At 35.7% G+C, this 24,840-nt stretch overlaps 1 protein-coding gene across 4 annotated transcripts in view; it reads right to left on the reverse strand.

Moving 5' to 3' along the window:
- LOC129925029 (calmodulin-beta-like) overlaps window positions 1-24,840 on the reverse strand; it is a 138,978-nt gene that overhangs the window by 79,457 nt on the left and 34,681 nt on the right. Inside the window, exons 1-3 of one of the 4 annotated variants that reach the window (XM_056023061.1) lie at window positions 20,839-21,047; window positions 6,354-6,479; window positions 4,495-4,698 (exon numbers count right to left, since the gene is read on the reverse strand). In XM_056023061.1, coding sequence (XP_055879036.1) covers window positions 4,495-4,512 — 18 coding nt within the window. In that variant the 5' untranslated portion in view covers window positions 4,513-4,698; window positions 6,354-6,479; window positions 20,839-21,047. Of the gene's footprint in view, window positions 1-4,494; window positions 4,699-6,353; window positions 6,480-20,838; window positions 21,048-24,840 lie in introns of those variants that run through there. The other 3 variants (XM_056023063.1, XM_056023060.1, XM_056023064.1) reach the window with 3 other exon arrangements.

A 24,840-nucleotide genomic window follows, 5' to 3' on the forward strand; every position in this document is an offset into this window, starting at 1 on the left:
AACAAAAAGAACGTACACACCTTACGAAATATAATTTGTCGCTTATCTTATCTTATCTTTTTTTTTTCAGATACGTCAACATTGCATTAATATCAATGTATTTTTTTTATTCACTTTCCAAAAGATACATTGCATAAAAAGACAACTAATGTTATGGTATCACAACAACAAATGTAAGAACTTTGTTCAGAATTGTTCATAGTTCTCGGTTTCCTTTGCTTGTCCCTTTTCCAGCCCTTGACATACAGGCCATATGGGCTTTCATCTCAAACGAAATGCATGATCTTCGGAGTTTTGAAGGTCAGTGTCTTTATTTACTAGTAAAGTCCAACAGTTCTAGGACACATACACACACAAAAGTAGTCGCATATTTAAATAGTATTGGTGATTATATTGAAATCAAAAATTGCTCAAGTGAGATGAAATTTAAGAGAGAAAATGTGCATTGTTATTTAGGTGTAAGTATGCATGTTTATCGTTGTTATGTTGTTATTACTCTGGCTCTGTTTCTCTGTTAAAAAGTTTGTACAACCCACACCTATTCTCGGATAAATTTGAAAATTTTGAACAATTATTCTTTGGCATAGAGAAGCCGAAAAATCCAACTACAATAAACTACATACAGCTTGATAGCAACAAGGGAAACTAATTCTTCAGTATTCACAGATACGGCTAAGTATGTAGGGTTTCGTCCCCTTAGATAATTGAACAAATTTTTCTCCCACACCCTTTCTCGGATCCAGCTGAAACTTTAAACAAATTTTATTATACCTAAGAAAACATGAATCAATAAAAAAATAACCAATTAGTCAATTATTAATTGCGGAGTTCTTTCTTTTAAATAAGCATTTTTTTTTTAAATTTAAGTAGTCGACTTTCATGTATGTTACTTTTATAATGGAGACATCCTAAAAGAAAGTATCTTATGATGCATAAAATCAAGCCTAGATTCATCATTCGCTAAAGGGTTGAAGGTTTTTCTTTCCTAAATAATTAATTACACCTACTTAATAAACTAACTGATGTTGTTTTTTATTTATTAAAAAGTTGTCATCGACAATGAACATCTTGGCAAAGTTTCAACTTAATCCAAGAATGGGAAGTGGGAGAAAAAAAGGTGTAAAAGAATCTTGCCAGACAGACAGACGGATAGACTGACAGACTGACATACAGATAGAAAGACAGACAGACAGACAGACAAATAAATAGATAGATAGATAGATAGATAGATAGATAGATAGATAGATAGATAGATAGATAGAACGAGTCTGTTATTATAGTCTGGATTCTACTCTTCATAAGACTTTCTTTCAAAAAGATTTACCTCCCTGCTGAAACCAAAGCATTTGGTTATAATGTATTATAATGTATCACTTAGGCTGGCTGTCATTCAAAGAAAAGCTATTGCTACATTCTAAGAGCATTGAGTGTAGCACAAGCTCTTTGGGAATACACTGCCATGGTGGCTGCTTAGCAGTGTGGCATGCCCACACAACTGTCTCGAGGGTCCATTGCCATTTCAAAATATATAAATCTAACTTTTTTTCACATGACTGTCACGTGAGCATGAGATGGCCAGCCTTTTGTGTTCTAGCTTTACCCGAGTCAGCAAATCATTCAATAGGCTTGTGATTGAGGCTTTGAAAACGTGAATACAAGAAAATATAAAAAGTTTAATTTTGACCTGACCTATACGTGTCTGGCGTCTCTTTGGGTATATCAACATCATAGTCCGAACCCTCTGCAACACTGCGGGCAAGGTTTGAACTGGGGATCATCCTGACGACAGTCTAGAGCGCGTAAACTAGATCTGCTCGTCTGTGTCATGACTGCCAAGTTACATGTCTTCCGTTAAAAGACAAAGCCATAAAATGGCCGGTATAGTCCATTGAGGTTGAGAGGTATCAAATAATACTTCCGTTAAAAGACAAAGCCATAAAAACTTCCGTTAAAAGACAAAGCCATAAAAACAGCCGGTATAGTCCATTGAGGTAGAGTGGTATCCGATAACACTTCGAGAGAATAGTTGGTATCGATGAGGTTGGGACATTACAATAGAACATTGGCAGTAATATGAAGCAAGTTCAATATATTAGCTTATTTTTTATTCGGATTTGAGAAATGTGTGAATTCATTTGGCTGCAACCCTACAGTTCAATATCACTTTAAGTATGTCTGTCTTAAGTCCATGAGTATGTAAGTAAAAGTAAAGTCCCCCTTTCAGACATTGTGGTCTATAAGGCAGATGATGTTAAGGTCATCTGTTTCTGTGGCCTACGGTTAACGAGGGTGTCATGTGGCCAGCACAACGACCAAACGCCTTTACTTTTCCCCAACCAATGTCAGGTACCCATTGGAGCTGTGTGAACTCAGAGGCGCCCAAGAGATCCCGTAATTTAAAATCCCAGTCTTCACCAGGATTCGAACCTGGGACCCCGGTTTTGAAGCCAAGAGCTTTACCGCTTAACCACCGCGCCTCCCAGTTTTGAAATATGCTTTAAATAATAAATAAAATTATGTAGAATTAAATGGTCACAATTTTTTTGAAAAAAAAATCTTTTCCTTCACCTTTAATTCCTAAGATGATAATCACGTTTACAAATATCTGCAATAAAACAACAACAACAACAAAAAAAAAAAAACAAGATGTATATGCGTATAACAAGACTGTCAAGAACGCCAACGAGAGACTACAGAACAGAAGTTGTCCAGCATCAAGCAGTAGGCTAGTCACATACTTTCACAATAGACTGACAGCCGGAAATTATCATTTCAAATACACTACATCGATCTACAAAAGTCGATTTTATCAACAGGGGCGTTACAGTTTTTTTTTCACTCATCTGTTTGTTTTTATTGTATTTAGAACTCCACACATGGACAGCTTATTGAAGGGACGTTGGTTGTATCATATAATGGTCACTCAGAGGGGTCGAAAGGGCTGAGGCTGGGGGAGGAGACTAAATTCGAGCACTTCTATGAGCGCCCAAACCATTTACGCCCCTTTAGTCATTTTAATTGTCAATGTTTATGTAATATTTACATATCTATATAAATACATTATAAAGATTTAAAAGTTGTATTTACCATTGCGCACATACGTGCGTATCTTTGGAAGTAAATACTTATTAATAATTATTATGAATGATTTAGGTGTGGTGAATGATTGCTTGATTGATGTTGGCCAAAACTAGGCCTACGCACCCACGTAATTTTGTAAATAAGTCAACAGCAAATAAACCAAGTAGCAATTACTAAGGCGGCTTTAGAAGATGGCGAATGGAGCAACCACCTTGGGCCCCGCGATATGAAAGAATCTCATATCACATTCAGACCCTCATACAATCTAGAAATATTCGTGGCCCTGATATGAAACTCCCCCAGGGCCCCGCGCACTAATAAGAACGACTCTCTTCATTCCTTTTACATGCCTAGAAATGTTCAATCTCAAGTTAATAATAATAATAATAGGCTTCTCTTGGAGTTCGAAGATTTAATGAGGAATACAGTATTTCCGTGCTGTGACCTACATATTTCACCACATCCAACGCAGACATAACCATTGTCCGCCGGTGGTCGATTTAGATTCTCTTTTCGTAGTTTTTTTTTTTTTGGTTTCAAATTAAAATTTTAATTTTAATACAACAAAAGTAAACTATTATCTCAGTCTAGGTTCACTTATGTCTTCTTCAGTTACTTTGTAATCGACTTATCAAGACAGAAGACAGAAGGGAATGGAAGACATATCATGTGTCGTGCTCCACCGGTACAACAGACTAAGGGATAGGTGCAGGGTGAATGAAAAATGCTAGTAGACGAAACTCGAGCGTCGTTTTCTTTATTTTATAAAAATTACAAGCCGACCCGCGGCGTAGCATACGCAGCTATTTAGTGACGGGTGAATATTACCTGAAAGACACAGCTGTCCAAATGGTGTGGGTTTGTGCAAACGACTGTATGTGCATCCCTAGAGAGCGAAATTCTTATCTTCTTATCTTATATGATACAGACGTTACTTCAAAAAAAGAAGATGATTACGTCCTACGCGTCATGCATTCAGTCCTGCATTCAGTCATGCATATTAACAAATGACCTAAACTCTGCCAAGTCACTGGTTTTCCTGGCTAGCTCAAGCAACCCATTCCATGCTCTAATAGCGCTAGGGAAGAAGGAGCTTTTGTACAAATTTGTCCTAGCATATGAGACGACGAATATGCCTTTATCTTTGTGTCTTTCTGAGTATTTTATTAAATTTTGTTTTTAGATGCCATGTATGTCCAGGCAACATTAAAAGGTAAGAAAAATAATAAGTATCAAATATTAACTTTTAATTGCAATATCAAAATACATTTTTTTTTTTGCCCTTCAGTAGATAAGAAATTGTAATGGGAATCTCTGTTGATTTCTTCAAAAAGTGCCAAAGGTCACAGAGGCAGAAAAATATCCAGAAAGCATCACTAAACAGGAAACAGTGTAATCACGTGACCTACTTACCAGTTTCTTGCTTGTCATTTCCGCAAGTGGTGCGACACAATAAAACAAACTTCAGAGAACTAATGGAGCTGTCAAAACGACGTAATCCAAGTCATGTGATATTAAATAGATCCAATCAGATCCTCGCTTAGTTTGAGTTGTCGTCTGCTAAACTGTATGTTTTCAATGGCGTTTCAATTTCATAAAAAACTCAGAATTGATAAGCTGTTGATTAGAAAGATTTATCATTTAGCTTAGATGGTAACTCTTAAAATAATACTTTAGAAACTTGTAAGAATAAAAAATTAACAAAAAAGTATTATGATTTCTTTTAATGTAGACTAAAATGTTACAGATTAGCGGCTAAGTTTTTAGAGTTTCGCCATAAAGTTGTCATACCTTCGCCAAATAGTGTAAGATTGTATAGCTTAGCCATACATTTTAATTCCATATAGCGAAACAACAGAATTATAGTTATTATAGCTAAGTGATAAAGATAAATCTACTATTGTCTAGCTATGGCATTGAAATAAAACTACCCCCATTGACTTTACGCCGATGGGTCTGTGAAAAAACAAACTTTCCTTTAATAACGGGACATAGACACTGAAATTATATTTAATTCATTTTCTTTATTTACATTGAATGTGGCTGAGGAAAATACACGCTTGGCCTCCTAACAAGCGGGAATAAGTTTGAATCCAGAGGTAAACGAGGAATTTTTTTCTTCAGTATTTTAAATCGATCTGTTTGGTATTGGCTGAGCACTCAATGACAGCATGTAAACTTTCTCCCAGATCGCCCCCCCCCCCCGCTCCTAGATGTCCGTAAAAGAGACTGGACCAGACCTGAGCATGCTATTTTCATCGATGACAAAAATACTATAAATAGCTAGCTTTTTTGGTATATCCGGTGTAAAGAACAAAGTTCGGTGTTCAGAGTGTATTTTAAAAGTTCCATTTTGTGTGTGTGTGCACTTGTTGCCCCTGCACCATCAAACTTTCGAAGATCTTCGGTTTGTTTCTCATTCAGTTTTCAACATTGGCGTTTCATTAAGCGTCCTTGACATTGATTAGTTTCTCCTGGCATTCCCCATTAACATGAAAGACGCGCTATACAATAAGATAAGTTTTAAAACAAGCAAAATACAAAAACAAAATATTTTTAAAAAATTGATTATATTAAGTGTATCAATTAGTCTGGATCAGTCATGTAATTAAATTTGTAATAGATCTAGACCAACAACAATACATCTGTGCAATTAGAAATAGTTTCTTTTGTTTAGTGCAATTTCATGCTTTTAGCTTTCTCAAGACGCTATGATTCTATCATTTGTCTTGAACAGCTAGAAATGGGGAGAAAGAAGGGGGAATCTGGGTGATCGCTTTTTAAATGTATATTTTTTTTTTAAAAGAGAACGACCTGAATTCGAACGTGAGGACTAAAGCCTCCTCAGGCTTCTCAAGCCAACGGGCGGTAATCACTTGAGTCTTTAAACACGGAAGATTGTAGAGTTATCTATTGTTTCTTTTCATGTTTGTGTTCACTAAGCCTCAGAAGACAATATGTAAAGGGGACTAATTCAGCTTATACCACCACTTCAGTCAAGTGCACATTCTTTCCCTTGTTTGAAATGCCAAGCACGATAATTTAATACAAACAGTTAATTAACTAATTGGTTAATTTTATACATGGATTCTTGCGTTGTCAGGTAAAAGAAATAATCGTGCGAAATTTCAGCTTGATCCGAGATTGGGTGTCAGAGAAATAAAGTATCCAAACTTTTTACACAGACAGACAGACAAAGTTGAAGCTTTGTAAAAAGTAAAAACTAAAATGTCTACTTATAGTTACACTTGCTAATTATCTTGCGTACTCACTCTTATCTTCAAACGTCAAGACTTCCTAATAACAACATTAAAACTTCTCCTGCCGAACATCAAAGACTCAACCAACGACACTGTTATTGATCTCATTACACTAACTGGTTTCCCAATGCAAAAGAACTACAATGAAAAAACAGAACAATAAAAAAAGACACTTTTATTCTAGTCTTGTGTGTGTGTTTTTTTTTTTTTGTTGTTGTTGTTTTGTTTCGTTCTCTTTTCAAACTTTTGTATTTTCCACTTACTGCAATGTCGTCTCTCTGTGTGTAGTTCAGAATGTCCGGGGGGAAGGGGGTGGGAGGGAGAAGTGTGTTCACTGGATCCTTCAATGATTCAATACAACTTGAACTGTTTCCATGTAGTGCAGGAGGTAGACATTTTGTTTACTGGTTGAAATTATTTACACATTGTTACCATTTGTGAGGGGGAGGGGGTTGGAGAGAGAGAGGAGGGCTGGGAGAGAAGGTCACAGGTGGAAAAGAGAGGGAGGATTTGATCGATAAAAGAGCAGACACACAATTAACACAAGAATATTACACATAGACCTAGAGACACATAGACCTAGAGGCACATAGACCTTGAGCTATATAGAACTATAGACACATAGACCTAGAGACACATAGACCTAGAGGCACATAGACCTTGAGCTATATAGAACTATAGACACATAGACCTAGAGACACATAGACCTAGAGACACATAGACTTGAGCTATATAGAACTATAGACACATAGACCTAGAGACACATAGACTTGAGCTATATAGAACTATAGACACATAGACCTAGAGACACATATACCTAGAGACACATAGACCTTGAGCTATATAGAACTATAGACACATAGACCTAGAGATACATAGACCTAGAGACACATAGACCTAGAGACACATAGACTTGAGCTATATAGAACTATAGACACATAGACCTAGAGACACATAGACCTAGAGACACATAGACCTTGAGCTATATAGAACTATAGACACATAGACCTACATACACTCTCACACATAGAGACACATAGACCTAGAGACACATAGACTTGAGCTATATAGAACTATAGACACATAGACCTAGAGATACATAGACCTAGAGACACATAGACCTAGAGACACATAGACTTGAGCTATATAGAACTATAGACACATAGACCTACAGACACATAGACCTAGAGACACATAGACTTGAGCTATATAGAACTATAGACACATAGACCTAGAGACACATAGACTTGAGCTATATAGAACTATAGACACATAGACCTAGAGACACATATACCTAGAGACACATAGACCTTGAGCTATATAGAACTATAGACACATAGACAAAGAGACACATAGACCTAGAGACACACAGACCTAGAGACACATAGACCTAGAGACATATAGACCTAGAGACACATAGACCTAGAGACACATAGACTTGAGCTATATAGAACTATAGACACATAGACCTAGAGACACATAGACCTAGAGACACATAGACCTTGAGCTATATAGAACTATAGACACATAGACCTACAGACACATAGACATAGAGACACATAGACATGGAGACACACAGACCTACAGACACATAGACCTACAGACACATAGACCTACAGACACATAGACCTACAGACACATAGACATAGAGACACACAGACCTACAGACACACAGACCTACAGACACATAGATATACAGACACATAGACATAGATACACATAGACCTAGAGACACACAGACCTACAGACACATAGATATACAGACACATAGACATAGAGACACATAGACATAGAGACACATAGACCTAGAGACACATAGATCTACAAACTTTTAGACCTTGAGACACATAGACCTAGAGACACATAGACCTAGAGACACATAGACATAGAGACACATAGACCTAGAGACACATAGACCTTGAGACACATAGACCTACATACACATAGACATAGAGACACACAGACCTACAGACACACAGACCTACAAACTTTTAGACCTTGAGACACATAGACCTAGAGACACATAGATTTAGAGGCACAAAGACTTAGAGACACGAAGACCTTTAGACCCATAGACCTTGAGACACATAGACCTACAAACACAGACCTAGAGACACACAGACCTACAAACACATAGACCAAAGACAATTAGACTTAGACACACATAGACCTACAAATAGTGATGGGAACTAAACTAACTTTTAAAAGTTAAACTAAAACTAGTTTTCAACTAAAATAAAGTAGTTAAACTATTAGTTTATCATGAATTTCAAAAGATAGTTAAACTAAACTAAAGAAAGTTAATTAAACTATAACAAACTTTTTTTTTTGGGAGGGGGGGGTTGAACTAGACCTATATATCTTCTTATCTTATATAATACAGACGTTACTTAAAAAAAGAAGATGATTACGTCCTACGCGTCATGCATTTAGTCATGCATATTAACCAATGACTTAAATTCAGCCAAGTCACTGGTTTTCCTGGCTAGCTCAGGCAACCCATTCCATGCTCTAAAAGCACTAGGGAAGAAGGAGTGTTTGTACAAATTTGTCCTAGCATATGGGACGAGGAATGTGCCTTTATCTTTGTGTCTTTCAGAGTGTTTTATTAAATTTTGTTTTTGTATTTGAAGATTTTGGTTCAGTGTTTTATGTATAATTGCTACTTTACTTTTGAGCCTTCTGTCCTGAAGGCTTTCTAAATTTAGTGATTTTACTAAAGGTGTTACTCTAGTCAAATGTGAATATTCGTTTGTTATGAATCTCACTGCTCTATTTTGTGTTTGTTCCAGACACATAGACATAGAGACACATAGACCTAGAGACACATAGACCTACAGACACTCTCACACCTAGAGACACATAGACCTAGAGACACATAGACCTAGAGACACATAGACCTTGAGCTATATAGAACTATAGACACATAGACCTACAGACACATAGACCTAGAGACACATAGACCTAGAGACTCATAGACCTTGAGCTATATAGAACTATAGACACATAGACCTAGAGACACATAGACCTTGAGCTATATAGAACTATAGACACATAGACCTACAGACACATAGACATAGAGACACAAACCTACAGACACATAGACATACAGACACATAGACCTACAGACACATAGACATACAGACATATAGACACACAAACCTAGAGACACATAGACATAGAGACACACAGACCTATAGACACACAGACCTATAGACACACAGACCTACAGACACACAGACCTACAGACACATAGACATACAGACACATAGACATACAGACATATAGACACACAAACCTAGAGACACATAGACATAGAGACACACAGACCTATAGACACACAGACCTATAGACACATAGCACTACAGACACATTGACATAGAGACACACAGACCTAGAGACACATAGACCTACAAAGTTTTAGACCTTGAGACACATAGACCTAGAGACACATAGATTTAGAGGCACAAAGATTTAGAGGCACAAAGACTTAGAGACACGAAGACCTTTAGACCCATAGACCTTGAGACACATAGACCTACAAACACAGACCTAGAGACACACAGACCTACATACACATAGACCAAAGACAATTAGACTTAGACACACATAGACCTACAAATAGTGATGGGAACTAAACTAACTTTTAAAAGTTAAACTAAAACTAGTTTTCAACTAAAATAAAGTAGTTAAACTATTAGTTTATCATGCACTCCAGAAGATAGTTAAACTAAACTAAAGAAAGTTAATTAAAAATTATTAAACTATAACAAACTTTTTTTTTTGGGGGGGGGGGATGGGGGGAGGGGCGGGGTTGAACTAGACCTATATAGATATAATCATCCGACTGTTTGCTTAATGTACGGTTCGATCTTATTCTTTTAACATTCTAGTAATATTTATCTATAATGAAATAAGTATTAAGAAACATGTTTCTTACATAAACGTTAATGCACAATAAAATATAAAACGTCTAAATAAATATGTGTGCTTGTATTTTTGCCTTGAATAAAAACCTTTAGAAAATAATGGTACTCTTTAAAAAAAAATTATATTAACTTATTATATAACGGAAAATCTTACTTATTATGGTAAAGTTTAAAATCTCATTAAATAACATACATTTAGAATTTCAAATTTAGATCTAGTATCCAAAGAAATAGAGTCGCAATCGTTGGAGTTTTTAAAACATTTGACCTGTATAACTATTTCATAGTGTAAAATACATGCTTGACTATGCCGATGTGCTATTTTCTTGTCTGACCACTAAAAATACAAATAACACTATTGCATAACCGTTAAACGCGCAAGGGAAACAAAAAGGGTGATCTTGGCATTATGGACTGCACACTCAGTACACTATATAGACCTACACGTGTACGTCTATCTGGCCAGGTTGTTAAAATCAGTCGGATTTACTTTTCTGGGCAGGGAGGGTGTATAACTATTTTAGTGTAAAGATGTATCTACGAACATGCTTGACTAGCCACGCCAGTGTGTTATTTTCTTGTCTGACCTCTCCACATTCAGCAAACACTATTGTGTAACGCTTAATGCAGGGTAGTCTTACAGTATTATCGACTACACACGTACAGTACACTAGGCCTACATGTGGTCATGTGTTTGTCTAGCTGACCAGGCTGTTAAAATCAGTTGGACACAGTCTATATTTACTTTATGGTCAGAGAGGGTGTGGATTAAGATTTTTTTTCCAGAGTTGGTTACCCTAATGCTTTTAGGCCTAGCTGTTGATTTAGACTTAGATCTCAATAATAAGTCTTAAGAACATAAAATGGTGTACTTGATGTTCCTGCAGTTAAAAAAATATTGTTTGCCGCAAATGAATTGATTAAAACCACTAAATATTGACCTAACTCACTAATCAGATTTCCACTAGAAACAGAAATCAAACACCTCCACGTGGCTCACAAAAAAATTCGGAACAACCTTATTCACAATACTGCAAAAAATGTTTAACATTTTCTAATACCGCTACTTTCAAGTGCAAATATTTACTCCCATAACTTCTACCAGCATCTTACTTTACCCTCTTCAAATGCAGACTGACTAAATAGTTGTTAACTGCATCATTTATTTGATAATCAAAGTTATTGATATCACATGACCAGAAAACAGGGATGTGTGTTTCACATGTTGAAAAGTTGTACAAATTTTAATTAAACTTTTTAGTTAGTAGCTAACAAAAATTAATTAAACTACGATTTTAACTAAACTTTTTTTTTCTAGTTAAACAATGGCCTTAACTAATTTTTGTTAGTTAAACTAAAGTTTCTAACTTTTTAGTTAACTTTTGCCCATCACTACCTACAAACACTTAGATCTAGAGACACATAGGCCTAGAGACACTTAGGCCTAGAGACACTTAGACTTAGAGACACAAAAACCTTGAGACCCATAGACGTTGAGACACATAGCCCTACAAAGACATAAACCTAGATACACATAAACCTACAAACACATAACCTAGAGATACATAGAACTAGCAGGGCCGGTCTTAGGTAACTGGAGGGCCTAGGGAAAGTGAATTTGGTGGCCCCAAATGAAAATGTGATATAAAAATAAACACCGAAAAAATTAAATTACGCCATCAAAGGTCTTCTAGCCTGCAAACACATAGACCTATTAACACATAGACCTGCAAACTTTACAGACCTACATGCACATAGACCTACGAGTATAAACATTAAAAAAAAAAAAATAAATTATAGCTTTTTTATAGCGCTACTTTCAAACACAAAGAATGAAACGTGTAATGAATACATTTAAGCACAAGGATTTGAACAATCAAAACTATATTCAAAGATGCATACACCTATAAATATACATACATGCACAAACACACACATATATAAACACACATTCGCCGCAAGTATATATATAGAACACATATTTAAATTACTGAGAGGAAATGTAATAAACTAATGCTTGCATTGTGCTCCACTACAACGGGTCTAAGCATGTGGTCCGCAGGCCACCTATGGCCTATTGACATTTCTCTAATGGTTAGCCAGAAAGAAAAAAAAAATGTGTATTCAACATGAAATGAAAGTTAATACTGCGCACACAGCAACATTTCCAGAAAGGTTTTGAAATGTGAAACCCATTTCTCTCCCCTTATTAGCCTATTAAATAACATCAGCTGGGGCTCATACAGAGTTATAGCTGGCCCCTAATACTGGGGTTAGCAAAGTTTGCGACTGCACTGTCACTGCACAAGACCTCGAACCTTGAGGAGGCATCTCAATTTTTTGGAAAAAAAAACAAAAACAATAATGGGCCATCAACTTTCAAATTAAAAAGAGATTAAACATTCTTAACTCTGCTCTTGATAATGCAACAGGTCATTAGTCAGAAACTATTATAGTTTATTTCCTTATAAGTCATAGACGTTCCTTAAATGAGAGGATAGTTACATCTAGGGGTATGCAAGTGTACATCTAGTCATGCATGTTAATAGGTGACTTAAAACTCATTGATTTCCCTGGCTGATTCAGGCAAACAGCTCCACGCTCTAATGACACTGAGAAGAAAGGAGAACTTGTATGAATTTGTCCTTGCTTATGGAAGTACACATATGCCTTTAGTTTTGTCTTTCTGGGCATTTTTATTTTAAGTTATCGTTCTTTGTTTAATGTATTATTGCTACTTTTCGTATTAGTCTTGTGTCCTGAAGTGTCTTTAAATTTAGTGGTTTTACTAATGGTGTTACTCTAGTCAGAGTCTAGTCTCTAGTCCAATCTGAATGTTCGTTTTTTACAAATCCCATAGATTTATTTTTGTCCATATTTGGCTTTTTATATTTCTCTGAGTTGAGGGATCCCAAAGAAATGATGTATATTCTAATATTGGTCTAAGGTGAAATAGCATTTCTTCTCTTATCTTATATAATACAGACGTACTTCAAAAAAAGAAGATGATTACGTCCTACGCGTTATGCATTCAGTCATGCATATTAACCAATGACTTAAATTCAGCCAAGTCATTTGGTTTTCCTGGCTAGCTCAGGCAACACATTCCACGCTCTAATAGCACTAGGGAAGAAGGAGCATTTGTACACATTTGTCCTAGCATATGGGACGAGGAATGTGCCTTTATCATTGTGTCTTTTATAGTATTTTATTAAGTTTTGTTTTTGTATTTGAAGATTATGGTTCAGTGTTTTATGTATAAATGCTACTTTACTTTTAAGTCTTCTGTCCTGAAGGCTTTCTAAATTTAGTGATTTTACTAAAGGTGTTACTCTATTCAAATGTGAATATTCGTTTGTTATGAATCTCACTGCTCTATTTTGTGTCTGTTCCAGTTTCTGAATGTTTTCTTGAGTTGGACTGGGTGGTAAGACATGCTCCAGTTTGATTCCTATTTCTGTAATTCGTCTTTGTAAAATTTCTGTATCTTGTGTTGTTTTTATTGTTCTGTATATTATAGTATATATATTGTATTCCAATTTTAGTTCCTTGTATGATTTGATCTGATAAACCTTAATGGTTTGTTAATTTTTTTTTTATTTTGCTAATAATACGGGGATCTCACAATGGCTGTTCATTTGTTATAACACCTAGGTATTTTAAAGTTTGTAGTCCGACTAACAATGACTTATTACAGCTGACATGCTCTTTTGATCTTTTAGATTGACATTAGGAATGTGACATGAATGGGACAGCGCTACAGGTTAAAATAAATCTACACATTATTGGCGTTATCATTTGCTTGCAAATGTCAATGTCTCTACAGAAAGAGTAATTTTGTGGTAGCTAGACGCGCCTGTCATGACTCACACCAATCTCTAGTGGTTAGTGCGTCAATGTCATTGTGGTTCAACAATCTTTCTGCCATCAAACATGACGTCATATTTACATGCCGCACTAAGATAAAAGATATAGCTCCTGGCCGTGTGGTATACGCTTCTGACGACAGAGTGCGCCTCCTCAACCCGACATACTAACCACTCTGTTATTGAGGCGCTTATAAAAAAAATATAAGATTGTATAGCTATCTATTGTTTTTTCAAACTTACTTTCAAGCTGCAACCTATAAAGTGGAATGATTTAAGCTTATATTACCACTTCAGTCAAGTAAAATTTCTTTTCCTTATTCAAGATGCCAAACAAATTAATTAACTACCAATTGTTTATTAACTAATTGGTTAATATTTTTTCATATTGTTTCTTATGTTGTCAGGTAAAAGAAATAATTGTGAAAAAATCGGATCGGAAGGTCCCTAGTTTGTACCCTGCCCTGTGCCATCCATCGTAGAGCTACAGGAGGTTAAGGTTAGGACTTATGGTTAGGGTTATTATATTTCTGAAGGAGCTAGCTAATTATCTTCTCTATCCCAATTACCTCTGTAACTTTATCATATAAATGTACGCTTAGCAAACAACTACAAATGAAACAGGTGTACAAGATATTGCTTATGAAACATTGGAGTCCCTTGTAGAAATAGTTCAACTATTGTTTTATAACAACTGATTCTAATTTTATACTCGATAATAAAAACATTCTAATTAAAAAAAAACCAATATAGCCTTTAATACTTTTTGTTAATACATAATACGTTTCATAAGTATGCGAAATTTTTATGAGAAAATTGTGAAAGAAATTGTGAAAGAAGTTTTATAACAAATTTTCAAAGAAGTTGTTATAAGAATTTTAATGTTGATGTACAATAATATATACAATATTTTTCGGGTATCTAATGAAATATAAAATATGCAAGGGCAGGCTAAAGTAATACTTAATTGTGAAATGATTGGCAACAGACAGCTAATAGCTTTTTAATCTTGTTCAAGGTGAAGATCTTTCATGGGTTGACGTCTTGAATTTCACGCATAATAAATTCGATCTAGTCACATATAAGTGTTGTGTATAACATTGTTCATTGAATTCAATGTGAGTAATGATGTAGTAACTGTGACATTGTGTCGTCAGTTCTGTGTTTGTGTGCGTGTGTACTGTGTGTGTGTGTGTGTGTGATGTCATGAATGTCTATCTCCTGTCGTTGACAAAGCTGACAATACGCTCGTTTTTTTTTTTCTTTGCGGATTTTCATACTTAAAGTAATCAGAGTGATCTGCTCTTTGTTTACATTTTGATATTTAAGTTCCGGTTGACGTTGTTTAAGGAATAGGAGATAGCAAGAGAGATAAAGAAAAGAAAGTGAGATGTCAAGTGCTAAGAAGAGGCGTAGTGAGGAGTAGTGAGCAAAACGTGCGCCCGTGGCCAGAAACCGTATTGGCGCCCCCCCCTCCCCTTCCACCATAAATAAAAAGCATTTAATTATGATATTAACCTTAGAATGTATAAAGTATAAACTAACTAAAATATCTACAATAATTTTTCGGCGCCTTTCTGCATGTGGCGCTCTCCCCCCCCCCCCCCGAGGGTGGCGCTCGTGGCATCGTGCCTCCCCCCTTGCCCTCCCTCACTACGCCTCTGGTGCTGGGCGTGGCTAGCATGCAATAGTAAGGTTCAAATCACCTTCATCACTTTTTTTTTTATTTAGCCTCGTTATAAAATTTCTATTTTAAGTATCTCCTTTCAATCAGCATTGCCTATAAAGAGAAAAGATTTTGCTCACTTAGACTTCACAGACTTTGACAAACTGTCTTCTGCGGACTAGCCTTACATTGAGAAAAGTCGCTATATATCAAAGCTTCGTTGCCCACGACAAGCTGACCACGTGACAGGAAGCCACGAGCATAAATATTGACATCCCGATGTAATTTGTCACACTGAGTGGGTTTTTATAACGTAAGCATTGTGTTTCATTCTCTGGCTGCTTTTTTTGCAGGCTCTCTTGATCAGACGCCGCTAGCCAAGATTCTTTGTAAATAAGCAACACATGAGTACAGAAACTAGCACTTTTGGCTCTGTCATGGTGACCTTTATATATTTAGATCAGTCGTTTAAAGAACATTCAAGAAAAAAGGAAGTTATTTGGTGCGGCACTAGGTATTTAGATTTCTGGGATTGTGGAAATGAGCTCGTAAGCAAATAATGTCAAGGCTGAGGATTAAAATAATATAATAAATATAATAAATGAAAAACTGTCATGGAATCCACATATTGATGAAACTATAAAAAAAAATCCAACAAAGCATTAGGGTTTATCAAAAGAAATTTCTATAAATCGAATAAGAACATAAAACTAAAATGTTATTTAACCTTGGTTAGGCCAATAATACAATATGCATCCTCTGTTTGGGACCCCCTCAACTCAAGAAAACATTACGAAACTGGAACAGACACAAAATAGAGCATTGAGATTCATAACAAACGAATATTCACATTTGACTAGAGTAGCACCTTTATTAAAAATTACTAAATTTAGAAAGCCTTCGGGATAGAAGACTCAAAAGTAAAGTAGCAATTATACATAAAACACTGAACCATAATCTTCAAATACAAAAACAAAATTTAATAAAATACTTTGAAAGACACAAAGATAAAGGCACATTCCTCGTCCCATATGCTAGGACAAATTTGTACAAATACTCCTTCTTCCCTGGTGCTATTAGAGCATGGAATGGGTTGCCTGAGCTAGTCAGGAAAACCAGTGACTTGGCAGAATTTAAGTCATTGGTTAAAATTCATGACTAAATGCATGACGCGTAGGACGTAATTATCTTTTTTGAAGTAACGTCTGTATTATATAAGATAAGATAAGAAGATAACAGAGGTAAAAAATGTCTTGGAAAGTAGAGGACAAAAACCTCCTGGACATTTGAAGACAAAAACCTCCTGGACATTTGAAGACAAAAACCTCTTGGACATTTGAAGACAAAAACCTCCTGGACATTTGAAGACAAAAACCTCCTGGACATTTGAAGACAAAAACCTCCTGGACATTTGAAGACAAAAACCTCCTGGACATTTGAAAACAAAAACCTCCTGGACATTTGAAGACAAAAACCTTTTCGGCATGTCAGGGCAATAAATAACCTATTGGACAGTGGATAACAGTACGTGGGGTAGCTGGGCGGTCCCGGGTTCGAATCCTGGTGAAGACTGGGATTTTTAATTTCAGGATTCTCGGACGCCTCTTAGTCCACAGAGCTCTAATGTGTACCTGACATTAGTCAGTAAATTAGTAAATTAAAGGCGGTTAGTCGTTGTGCTGGCCATATGACACCCTCGTGTACCGTGTTTTACAGAAACAGATGGTCTGACTTACTTACATTGGAAGACATTTGGGATAACACTTACATTAGCTCTAAGAAAAATTCAAAATTCTTGAAGCTAGAAAGATTACAGCTTTGAAGCTAGAAATATGATAATCATTAGTTGAAGGTACATTGTCGTCGACACAAGAAAGTAATAGCTATCACAGTGGTAATGATAATAATCCTTTGAGATAAAAAGGATATTTGCCCTTAAAAATACAGAACTAGGTTATTATGGAATCCAGATAGTGAAGAATTTTTAAAAAATCAAAGCAATAGGGTTTATTAAAAGAAATGTTTACAAATCAAACAAGTACAAAGAATTAAGATCCACTATTACCTTCATTATACCAGCGTTAGAATATGAGTCCTCTTTATTTTAACCTATGATGGTGCTCACTTAAAGAAATAAGAGCAGAGAGATTTGTAACAAACGAACATTTACATTTGTGTAACGCCATTGGGCAATTTAGAGATACGTCAGGGGAAAAGACTCAAAATGAAAGTAGCAAGAATACATGAAACACTGAACCATAATTTACAAATACAAAAGCAAAACCTTATCAAATATTCAAAGATACAAAAAAAAAAAATAAAAGCACTTTCTCTAGTCCATATGCTAGGACCAGTTCTTACAAGTACTTCTTCTTTCATAGAACAGTTAGTCACAGCGGTTCTCAACCTTTTAAGCTCGGCGACCCCTTTTTACAATCTGCCACTCTGCCGCGACCCCCCCCCCCAACCAGACACACACAGCAATAGAAGAATAGACAATAACATTCCTTATTGTTGATGGTCTTAGGCGACCCCTCGCAAATCGTCAATCGACCCCCAAAGGGGGTCGTGTAAAGTTCTGAAGATCATGTCCAGCTTCAGACACCTGGCCGAGACAGAGAAACACGTAGGCCGGGGAGACCCTATATTGCTTAAACACGACATGACGCCGAATCTAGCTCCCACAAGTGAATGTAAAAAACATAAAAGTCATGATCGATAGGCTTCTGTTGATAAATTCTTGTAAGTCGTAGGCGGCATTCATCAGTCAAGTCTCTCTCTGTGACCAGAACGTTTAATTAAACAATAGAATATTGGAATATTGACTCAAGTTTTTTGTTGTTTAAGCTTGTATGTGATCCGAATGTTTTAGAATTTAAGGGAAATTAAAAGGAAATATTGATGTTTAAAAAAGTTTTTAAAAAGAAGTTGAATATTTTTTTTTTGTACAATACCTCTTTTCAGGTCACTCCTTCGTGGAGAGTGGGCGGACAGTTGAACACAAAAACGGCTCTAACGATTTTCCAACAAATTTAACGGTTGATGTATATCGCTGAGAAAAGAATTACTAGCTCGTGGGCCACATATGAGGAGCGAACTCTAGTTTGACCGATATAATTTTTCAAAGCAAAAAATAAATGTAAATTTCGCTACAGACTTACAAATCGTAATCTAGAGCCTACATGCTGTAGTCAGCCGTAGTACTGTCATTATGCGAAATAGTAAATTTTAAGTTGCTTCATTTTCATTGAAATTTATAATCGACGCATATATTTTTACGTAACTCTAATATAGATTACATCTTGATTCTAGATCTAGAAGTAAATCTAATATAGATTAGGCTACATCTTGATTCTAGATCTAGAAGTAAATCTAATATAGATTACATCTTGATTCTAGATCTAGAAGTAAATCTAATATAGATTACATCTTGATTCTAGATCTAGAAGTAAATCTAATATAGATTACATCTTGATTCTAGATCTAGAAGTAAATCTAATATAGATTACATCTTGATTCTAGATCTAGAAGTAAATCTAATATAGATTACACCTTGATTCTAGATCTAGAAGTAAATCTAATATAGATTACACCTTGATTCTAGATCTAGAAGTAAATCTAATATAGATTACACCTTGATTCTAGATCTAGAAGTAAATCTAATATAGATTACACCTTGATTCTAGATCTAGAAGTAAATCTAATATAGATTACACCTTGATTCTAGATCTAGAAGTAAATCTAATATAGATTACACCTTGATTCTAGATCTAGAAGTAAATCTAATATAGATTACATCTTGATTCTAGATCTAGAAGTAAATCTAATATAGATTACATCTTGATTCTAGATCTAGAAGTAAATCTAATATAGATTACATCTTGATTCTAGATCTAGAAGTAAATCTAATATAGATTACATCTTGATTCTAGATCTAGAAGTAAATCTAATATAGATTACATCTTGATTCTAGATCTAGAAGTAAATCTAGACTAGATCTTAAGAGTTCCAAATCAAAACTTTAGGTCTAGATGTCCATATAATAAACTTACCAATAAATAATCACATGACGTATGTCTTACACGCTGGCCGAGTCAGAAAATACGGATCAAGATGAAATTTTGCGCAATAATTATTTCTACCTGACAAAACAAAAATCAATTTAATTTTTTTTTAAATTAACCAATTAGTTATCTATTATTAATTAATAGATAAATAAAAAAAGCCTGTTATTTTCATAAGTGATTCGCTGGCACAGTGTTTAGTATATTAGTTTGAGGAGGCTTGGGCCTTTCACTTAGAATTCAAGTCATACAACTTTAAAAAAATATTAAATGCATTCAAAAAGCGATCAAGGTAACATACACCCAGAAGTCAGATATCCCCCTTCTTACTTCCAACCCTTTTCTTTTTTTCCCAACTGGTCCAGACGACAGATAGGATCATGACGCATTGAGAAAGCTAAAAGTATGAAAACTGCGCTTAAAAAAACATTAAAAATATTTTGAAACGCACAGATTTATTATTGCTTGTCTGGATCTATTACACATTTAATTAGATGACTGATCTAAACTAATTGATACAATTACTCTAAATATAAGCTTTGTTTGCTTGTTTTAAATGTTTAAAGAATTAATGAATTTTGCTATACACTTCTCTATCTTCTGTAGTATATATCTGTGTTATGTGCATCTATTACGCAATGCTCAGGTTTTATTATGATTAATATTACTTAAATGAATAAATTTCTGATATATATTTGGTGTTTTTTGAATGGCATAACGTTTAATAAAATGATAGATTATTATGTTTTAATGCATGTATCATGATACATCTATAAACTAGTGTGAAGGAGAGAAACAAAAGCACTTTAAAAAAAATATGTACAAAATAAATATGCGTGTGACTGTCTATGTGTATAAGTGGGTGAGAGTGATTCAATGAACTGTTAACTAGTCCTAAATTTATATTTTAAAAACAAATCAAAACAAAAACTGAAGAAAAAAAAAAACGGAAAAGAAATAAGAAAACATTACTCTGTTAGGCAAGTAATTTCCCTGAGTAGTTTCCCTTGAACTTTCAAACTAGAACTAGACTGAAAGATCACAAATCAACAGTGTGGCACTAAATTTACTGGCGAGTGTAAAGTCATTCCAATTAGATCAAACTATGTCACTAAGGCAGCAGCGGCAGGCACTCGCGACGCCCTGTTATCCCTCTCTTTCTCCCTCTCTCTCTCTCTTCCCCATTCCAATCTATATACATACGCGCACTCACGCACACACACACATGTCCCTTCATCCCGACTCCCGCTCCCTACCCACCCATGTTCAGAGCTACCACACAGCAGCCACCACAGCAGCTGAATGAGGAAGGATGTCACCACACCCTCCCATATCCTCCCCCCCTCCTCCCCCTTACTTTATGAAAAAAAAAACAATAATGAAAACTAAACTCGCCGCGATCACGTGACAACAGTTACAGCACGCGACGGTAAACTCGTGTTCCGTGTGTCATGGCTTATGCGATCGCCCCTCCCTCCCTCCGTTAATGTTGCTATGAAAACAATGATAGAATATCTACCTTTTAAGATAGGTCTACACCAGTGATGCTCAGCCCACGGCTCACGGATCATATCCTGCCCGTGACACTTTCTGACCACTCGAAACTTGTGACCAGAGTGCAGGAAAGCCTTATGCTAAAAAGATGAAAAAAGTATTTCCTGGTGATACACATGTTGAAAATTTGAATGGCTCCTTGGTCTTAAAAGTTTGGGGACCACTGGTCAATACTTTCTTTTTTTTTACCTTGTGTCTAGACTAATTTTGTTTTGTTTTACCTTGTTGTGTTTTGACTATTTGTTTGTATAATGCTAAGATTAAAGATAAGTAGGTGTAGACCAACGTGTTGACTTTTTAAGCAAGTCTTCTATGAGAGGCGAAGCTGGTTAGTAACAATGAAGGCCTGGGGGTCAGACAGAAGAAATAGAATGATACTCAATTGCAGTGAGGGGACAATTTGGCGTTATCGAACATCTTTATAAGGCGCCCCTTCGACTTGGGCTTAGTGAAGCCCTGATCTTGTACATCTGACTTAAATACATCCATTTTGCCGATTAACATAGAACCGTAGATCTTGTCTAAGTTTTCAGGGAACACAAGAGTTTCCTTTAGTTCTACTAGGAACTACTCTTTTGATTCGAGTGGATTTATTTATTTATAGATTTATTTATTTATTCAGTTTAAACTTCATAGAAAATAATTTCTTGAATAATTTATTCTATTTATAACACTTGTGTAGCCAATGAATTCTCCATTAAGATAAAAATAAAATCTGTTTAATTATATAATAAAACAAGGTTACAAAGACTGTTTGTGTGGAAACAAAAACTTAAAATCGGCCCACGAAGTGGTCCACACAGGCAGGAAAAAAGGCAGGTTTCCTTGCCTTCAGAAAGAATATCAGAATGGAAATTCTATCAAATGCAAATGACAGAGAAGAATGGAGAAAGAAGGTTGACAGATCCTGTGAAGTGCCCCAACGGTCCTGCAGACCAAGGGATAGGTGAAAGTGATTGTAAAGTTAGATGTGAACCTGGCCTAACTGATGTCATATAATGATTATCTAATTGATCTGATTATTTTGTAAAGGATCAATCTCTTATTCAAAGCCTCAAGAGAAAATAACTTTTCCGTGAAAAAGAAATAAAATTCCTTTAGTTATGTATTTTGTGCATATATTCCTCTGCAAGTCACGCCCTAATATGAAAAACTTACTTATTAATTTTGTTTTAAATTATGCTCCACTTATATGCATACCTTATAGATTTTTTCTCTTTAAAAATAAAAGTAAACTTTTTTTTGTATATGTAATAGTTAGTACGACAGGGCTTATTTAACTTTGTAATACAATTGTAAAAAACAAAATTGACAAAAAATATATAACGTTTGCATAAATGTGTTGAAAATATGGAAAAATAATTATCTCCTCTACTAAATAGCCTCCAGTGTTTGTTACTATTAATTGTGAATAGTTAAAAGTGAATAGTTTATGAGAAAAAAAAACTGTCTGCAAACTTGATTTTAAAAATGATAATTTTCGCTTTTAGAAAAGAAAATACTAAGATGTCGGATTTTTTATATCTTTTCTAATTTACGAGATCTAAATGGGACGGACTGACGGACAGACAAAGCACACAAAACTAATAGCGTCTTTTCCCCTTTCAGGGGTCGCTAATAAAAAAATTACGTTAGTTCTAGTAACACTACCCACCTTGCACATTTTTGTTCGTTCCGGCTAACTCCACTCTTTCGATCAAAGCAATACGCACTGAAAGAGTTAAAGCCAGTGGCATAACTTGCCATCTTAGTTGGTGTAAGTCTGAGGCTTAGCCTGTACTTAATACCAATTTACATTTCTGAAGATCATAAAAATACTAAGGCTTGTCTACGAGTCCGAAGATAAATGAGGAATGCAGTATTTCCCGTGGCTAAGCAGCCCAAGCTATGACCTACATAGTTTGCCACATCCAGGGCTAGCATAACCATTGTCCTCGGTGGTCGATTTAGATTTTCTTTTCGCCGTCTGCGTCTTTTGGTCTCAAATGTATATCCCGCGGCCTTGTGAGTGGCATCCAGCTGTCTCGTTATGGGTAGGTGGCTAAGAGGCTGGTTTCGGTTCTATTTAGTTCTAATTGTGCAGCACAGTAAGAAAGATGTTTCTTTTATGCAGGGCCGGTCCTACAGATTGCGGGGCCCTATGCGAAACGGATAGCGCGGGGCCCAGTCTGGGTAGGGATAAGGATAATAAGTGAAAATTAAGATTTTGTATTAGCAAATAAATTCGTCTTTGCATTTTATTCATACTTTACTTAGTACAAAATCACTGTCAAATTAACTTTAGGAGCCATCTACAGTAGATAGTAGTTTTCCAACAAAAAGCCGATAAACATTCAGATCTGCCTTTTAGATTTACTATCGACCGACAAAATATCGCTTTTTTTTCGAAGAGGTCGAGATAGATTTAGATCTATATTTATATGTCAGGGACTATAAAAGTAAATTAAGTATTTGAACTTCTTGTTTAATTAAAATTCGCCTTATTATTACATTTTCATTAAATGAAAGCTGACAATGCCGTTTTTTTTTTAAAATCGCGAATAGATTGGCGTTAACCATATTGAATGACACCGCGAAGCGACAATTTTGTCTGTTTTTCGAGGACATTTACTTGAGTTTTCAGAAGATTTTAATATTTTCAGGAACTTTTCATGACTTTTTCGTATATTTTGCAATTTCAGGAGAATTGCAGGAACCCTTTAATAATAAGTTAAAATGGTTTAATTTAGTAATTTACACACATAATTCGCGCGGGGCCTATGAAAGTGCGGGGCCCACTGCGGCCGCATAGGTTGCAGTGGCCTAAGACCGGCCCTGCTTTTATGTCCCTCCATGCAAGACAGTAATCCACTGTCCCACTGGATAGTGCTGTAATTCAATTCATGTTACACTTCCAGCAAATTATTTCCATTCAGGATTCCGACTTTTTCACATTCACCTACATACTGTTTAATTACTGTTTCTTCAGTGTACAAAGCCGTTCATATCATAATGACTAAAACAAACTAGTTTTTTTTTTTTTCGGGTCAACCAAAGGTAGGAAAGTAGTTCGAGCGTTTTATTGTTTATTTATTGTTGCACAAGTTTGATTTCTCCTATAGCGTCGTATCGTGTTCACCCCCCTACCCTGACGCTACGCAGCAAGATATCATGATAATCAACATTGTAATTTTCAATGCAGCTACTCCCCTCCCCTTCCACTTCCCCCCCCCCCACCTTTGTTTTGTTTTTTGTTTTTTTGTTGCAGGAAGTGCATGTCCCAACTGGCAAGTCTAGTATCGGTAAAGATGTCACAGTCTCAAAGGAAACCTGGCCTTTTATCATCGGACGCTCTATCTCTCATCAGGAGGCGCATGCGATATGATCCCCCCCCCCAGCCTCTTTCAACATGTTACCCCTCACCTCCACACCCACCTTTTT

This window comes from Biomphalaria glabrata, chromosome 3, assembly GCF_947242115.1.
Source record: "Biomphalaria glabrata chromosome 3, xgBioGlab47.1, whole genome shotgun sequence".
In the NCBI taxonomy this organism is placed as follows: domain Eukaryota; kingdom Metazoa; phylum Mollusca; class Gastropoda; family Planorbidae; genus Biomphalaria; species Biomphalaria glabrata.